Here is a 6000-nt window from a genome sequence, read left to right as displayed (position 1 = left end):
GCAGGATCACTGAGAACCCGGCGGTGGGGGAGTGGCCGCCGAGGCGCGCAGCCCAGCTGGCGGCCGCCGGGGCTGCCCCCGAGCCGCGCTTTTCCTGCACCTGTGAGCGCACCTCGCGGTGCTCGGGGCGGGACGCGGCCGTGACGGGCACCCCCGCGCCAGAACCGCCCCCCCTCCGCCGCGGCTCGGCCCGGCCCCGCTCCGCCCCGCGGCCTCCGAGCGCTGCCGCCGCTCCCGGCAGCCGGGCGCGGACCCCGGAGTGGCGGCGGCCGCGGCCCCGCGGCGGAGCAGAGCGGGCGCGGTGCCCGGCGGGGGGCGGCCCGTGACGGCGCCCTCCCGGCGGCGGCGGCGGCCGGGGTGGGGCGGGCGGGATGCTCGGCGTCGCGGGGCACCATGGGAGAATCCGCGGGCGCCCGGCATGGCGGCGGCGGCGGCGGGCGGCTGAGGGGCGGCGGTGGCGGCGGCGGGGGGCGGCCATGGTGTCGCCGGCGGCGCGGCTGGTGGGGCAGGGCGTGTGGGCGGCGCTGACCGGGGGCTGGTACCACGACCCGGAGCAGGGCGCCTTCACCAACAGCTGCCACCTCTATCTGTGGCTGTTCCTGCTGACGCTGCCCATGGCCCTGCACCTGGTGAGAGGGGCTGCCTGAGGGCGGGCGGGAGGCGACGGGGCGGGAGCCGCGGGCCCCGGCCCACAAGCGGCAGCGGCGAGGGCGTGTGCGCTCAGCCGGCTGTAAACTGCGCTCGGGGGCTTAAATATTGGGGTTCTGGGCTTTACCTGGGGGTTTGTGTCTAAAGGTTAGCGGGGTGAGTCCGCCGGCTGCGCTAGGCAGGGGCCGGACCCTTGGCCCTGCCGAAGGAGTTGGGCAGGGGTGCAGCGCTGGCCTCTGCGAGGGCTGAATGACCGTGGGGACGTTTGCTCAAAATTCTCTTTGAGAGACAGGTGTTTTGGTTTTGTTTTTTTTTAAGTTTGATTCAGTCTGAGCTGCTGAGAAGGTTAAATAAATGGAAAAATCCAGATACCATGTAATTAATACGCTTTGCTGAATGTCACTAGTGAATCACATGGCTTTTTGTGTCATGCAGCTCCCTTTGTGCTGAAATTTAAACTTTGCAAGTGAATAATGACTAGAGTTTGTTTGCTGGACTTTAAGACTTATTTTCCTGAAAAGCTTGAAACTTTTGCTCTTGTTTTTGTTTGCTTTCCTATTGTGTGAGAAAAGCTTAAAGTGTGCTGGATCATCGAATCTATTTTGGTGTGTCCTTCAGTGATTATAGGGTAATATTGCTTCCGTTAGAAGCACTTTCCATCCATTTGGTTCCTGGAGTGACTCAACTAAATTCTCAACTTCTAAATAGATTTCTTCACCCTACATGGTCAGATATGGGCCTGATTATCAAAAACAGAGAGCATTTATGAATCCCCCTGCAATCCCAGTGGAAAGCAAATCTTGTACTTCCAAGCGTGAATTGGTATTGGATTTTGTGGCATGGATTGCAGTGAATTCCTGAAAGAATGGCTCATGGAGTTAATGAACCAGAATAACAACGTGCTTTCTTCTGACTGATTGCATATTTCCTGTGCAAACTAGCAAGTTGTAGGATTGTCTTGCATTGTAGGATTTGCTGTCCAAGTCACAAGTGTGATTAAAAAGGAAAAAGAATTGAAGGCTAACTTTTTTTAGTTGAAAGAAGTATGTATCTGGAAGGATTCCTTGTGGGAAACTTCGGAACTGAGGAAAGTGTGGGGGTTGCACAAAAGAACACTGGACTCTAGGTCAGAGCTAAGCTAGAAGTCATTTTTTAAAGGGGAGAAATGTAACTTATCTAGTGAAATCTCTTGGGCATCATCTTTGCTTACCTAGATGGACTTGCTTTTTCTGCAGACTGACTTTCTGATGAATCATCTGGTTAAATGCAGGACTTGTGTTCTTGAGCTAACACATTGCTGTGGGAATCCTTTGTCCTTGATAAGAGTAAAGTGTTTATTATGATGGCTGCCTGACAGTAATTATGTTCCTACACATTTTCTTTTTTTCAAGTGGCTTGTTTCTAAGGCTTTGTAAACTTTATGCAAGACATCTATTCTTGCCACTTAGAAACTTGAACTTGCTTTTTAGAGAAAGGTCTTTTTCTGGTTTATAAGAAATTTTGTTTATAATATTCAGTAATGTTTGGGGTGATATATATGTTACATACTTGACACCAATATTTTGGATTCAGCTAAAGCAGTCAGTGATGTTTCTTGAAATGGCAAAATGAAAACAGATCAGAGTACTGCTTTTTAAATTTTTCCTTTGCTTGGGATAGTCTTTTGTTGAAGTCAGGAAGTCTCTCTGAAACAGTGTGATTTGAATCAAATGGCAAAACCCATCCATCTGTTTTTGGTTTTTTCACAGTGGCTCAGCAGAGGCGTGCTGACGGTAGCATTGAGAAGCTTAAAGTATCAAGTTGTTTCTGTTGTGTGGATGGGGAATTTCTTTCTCTAGCTTATTCAGCATAGCTTACTTTGGTACTAAGGATTCCTTTATTAGCTTTCCCCGCCCCTGAAAATGCAGCTCTGTGTTTCCATTACTTTATTTTCTTTATCATTTAAACATTAAAAATGTACATTGGATATTTCGAGCATCGTTGCTGTTCAAATCAACTTTCAAAATTATGAGATCTCTTCTGTGCCACATCAACTTTCATAATATATTAGGAATTAAAGTTATCTTATTCCACCAACCAGTTGAGGATCCCTAGGTGTTTTTCAAATGAAAATAGTGATAACTCTTTAGTATTCAGCCCCAGTAAAACACCAGTGACCTAGACATGCAACTTTGGGAAATACTGTACTATAGCTTATTTTACAAGCTACAAGAGAACGTGCATTGTGTTGGGGTGACTCCCCAGAACAACCTACTCAATGTTTCTCCTGCCTTTTATTGGACAGGGAACCCTTGAACTGACAGGGTTGTTACTTCTCGTGTGCTAGATCTTCAGATCATGCTGTGGTAGGAGAAGTACAACATGGCAGTATAAGGGTGTGGGCACATAAATTACTCAGAGGTAAACTGTGATAAAACTAGCAGTGTGTCAGCTGCTTCCAGTCTTGGCTGCCTTTTACCCCACTCTATCTCTCTGTAAAAGTTTAGGATACGAATATCTCTGCAGCAGAGAGATAGGCTACCCTGTTACGTACTGTATTTACTGTGTGGGAGGACACACTTAAAACTCAATGTACACTCCTGGAATTTTATTTGCTACCTGCTTTCCCATATTTTATTTTATGTGACGGACATCTCTCAGTATTGATTCACCTTAATTTACAGATAAACATGGATCTTTGGCCCCAGTGTCATATCTCCCGAGCATATCTCTGATGGTAGTGGCTGACTGAACATTTGTTTGGTTGTTCCCTCATATGTGTTCTGTAGCACACCCAGACAGTGAGGCCCAGGTGCAGCTCTGCCTTGCTCTAGCTGCCTCAGGGGCTCAAGCAGTGGCTGGGATGCATCAGGGTCTAAGCACCCTTTATCATTCAGCCCAATTGGCAAGGTGTGGTATTTTGTTCACAGGTTACATACCTTGATGTGCCTATCTCAGTCACCTCCACCTTTGTGCTGCTCAAGTAAGTCCAGTAGACACGTGAAGGAGAATGTGGCTGTTCTTCTGAGAGCAATCTCTGGGCAGGCAGAAGCCCCAAGCAAAGGTGCTCCTTAGGTGGTGATGTCAATCCTGTTGCATTTGCAGCAGTAAGTTGGGCCACATTTGGGGCACACCAGCCTGCACTTCTGGCTGTGACCCCACGCTATTCTGGTGCAGGGTACAACAACAGAAGCTACTGGAGAACAAAAAGTACATTATGGTAGAGTTTTTAATGGCATGAAAGAATGAAGAAAACTAGGGCTACAGCTTCCATAGAAACCTGTGGGAAGTCATGAAGCCCGCTTTCTAATGAATTTGTATTTGTGGGGTTTTTTTTCATAGCTTCTAATAAGATGTCAACTCAATTGAAGCTTTTCCTGTCACTGGGGTGGCATCAAAAGGTCAGAGAACTGTGTGGGCTCCTCTCATTAATGGAGGAGGTGTGCTGCTGTGACCTTGCCCAGTGGGGTGTATTCTCTTAAAGTTTGCTAAATAACTTTTTAATTCTTTGGCTAACTTTCAGCTGAGGGGATGGAGGGAGATGATGAATACACAGACACAGGGTGTGATTATAAAACCTCATTTTCATAGAAAACCAGGCTAATTATAACTATAGTGCATCAAAAGTGACTCTGTCATCTAATTCCTCAGTGGTCTGTAACTTAGTTCCTCCTTAGCATGGATTTGATAGCTTTCACCTATCTGTCCCTGGGAACACCAGCTGCAGTCATATGACACTGGTACCTTATGCAAGAGGCCTGATTCAGAGAATGGAGGGCTTTCCATTATCATCTTTCTCCTAATTCCTCATGTGCACAGAGAGCAACCTGCTGGCTTGTATTCTCAGCCTGCTCCAAGATTGAGAGTTCTAAAGATGCACAAGATGCCATTGGTGTCTGGTGTGGTGAGTGCACTAAAACACAGCGTGTCCCAGACAGACGGGCACAGGGACCATGGGCTGGCTCGGGGCATGGCTCCGGTAGGTCTGGTCACAAGGCAGGGATGAGCACATGCTGCACTCAGCATTTGCTAAAACTGGCCCTGTTTTCCACTCAAAAATCTAGGAGCTTCCTTTGAGTCTCTCTTGTGGCGTGCTCTCTGCACGCACAGGCTGCGCTACTGGAAATCTATTTTTGTTGTGTCCTCTTGACATTATTCATATAATATTTATTAAGCTTTATGAATGTCACCTATAAAGCACTTCTTTTCTTAGTGGGCCATTCTGAGTTGTTATTTAATAATGAGTGGTTGATCTGTGCCTTTTAGTGTATAGTTGAAGAGATTCCTTGGAAGGTGAACAAATCTCTCTTAAGCAGTCATTACAGATAATTGGCTGCCGCTCTTTGTGAAACCAAACAATTTCTTACTCGTTTTGTAAAAACATTAGTCATAAACCACAAATTCTTTAACCTCAAGTTCTTCAACCTCATCTACTAAGCCTTATACCCTGAGAACATGACCTTGCAAATGGATCCTCTCCTGGCCTGAGTTCTAAATAACTGAAGGGTGTGCTGGGGGTTGGTATTTACACAGTACCGTGATGTACTCTTACCAGTCTTAAGCCTCAACTTGTAGAAAGTCATGTCTGTCTATTAGGGATCATTGGTAGTACATATGTCCTAAATAGCTGCTCCACTATTGTGCAACAGATTCTTTGTATCTGAATCAGAATAGTCATTAAAAAGGATTCGCCTGAAAATTTTCATGTGTGCATCTTGATGGTATGAAGTCCCAGTGAGCCAAAAGCAGCATCAGAATTGCATCCCACTTGCTTGTCACAACACAGAAATGATTCAACATATGAATTTCAACATCAAGATAAATGTGGTGACTTGTTCTAAAGATGAAATAAACATGCCTTGTTCCCTTCCCTTTATCTGTGTGGTCGGTGTGATTTATTTATGAATTTGAAAAAATGATTGGTTTAGTACCAAAGTAAAGACCATTGTTAAAAATTACCTTCAGCAGACTTTTAGCAAGTCCTGAGTATTGAAAACTTTTTTTGTTTTTGTGTGTTGCTTGGGGTTTTTTGTTCTTGTGTGAGAATGTAGTAAATCTCTGTTTAAATAAAACCCCTGGAACTTTAAGAGAGAATAAATTCACTGTGAGACTGCAGCTGTGTAATTACAATACATAAACATGTTCCATGACTATAATGGTAAAGACTGGTACTTCAATTATAACTGTAACTATCCATTGCTATGATTTGCCCTTTACTGTAAGGAAGTATTTGTATATAAAAAAGTTGTTAGTCTGTCATGTCTGTGAAAGAACTTTACAGATTATAGTTGAACTGTAATTAATTTTAATGACGAAGAGCTGTGGTGCTCATCACAGATCATCAAACAGATCACAGACAGCTGCAAATTAACA

General features: G+C 45.6%; 1 protein-coding gene across 2 annotated transcripts in view; it reads left to right on the top strand.

Moving 5' to 3' along the window:
• Positions 1 to 6000, top strand: part of PCNX2 (pecanex 2) — a 156971-nt gene continuing 150971 nt past the window's right edge. For both annotated transcript variants that reach the window (XR_012579570.1, XM_074537489.1), the window contains exon 1: positions 1 to 629. Coding sequence is in view for 1 of the 2 variants with exons in the window: in XM_074537489.1 (XP_074393590.1) it covers positions 372 to 629 (258 nt within the window). In the remaining variant the exon portion in view is untranslated. The remainder of the gene's footprint in view (positions 630 to 6000) is intronic.

This window comes from Zonotrichia albicollis, chromosome 3 (genome assembly GCF_047830755.1).
Source record: "Zonotrichia albicollis isolate bZonAlb1 chromosome 3, bZonAlb1.hap1, whole genome shotgun sequence".
Taxonomy (NCBI): domain Eukaryota; kingdom Metazoa; phylum Chordata; class Aves; order Passeriformes; family Passerellidae; genus Zonotrichia; species Zonotrichia albicollis.
Note: the sequence above shows the minus strand (reverse complement) of the source record. Positions and strands in the feature narration are given on the sequence as shown.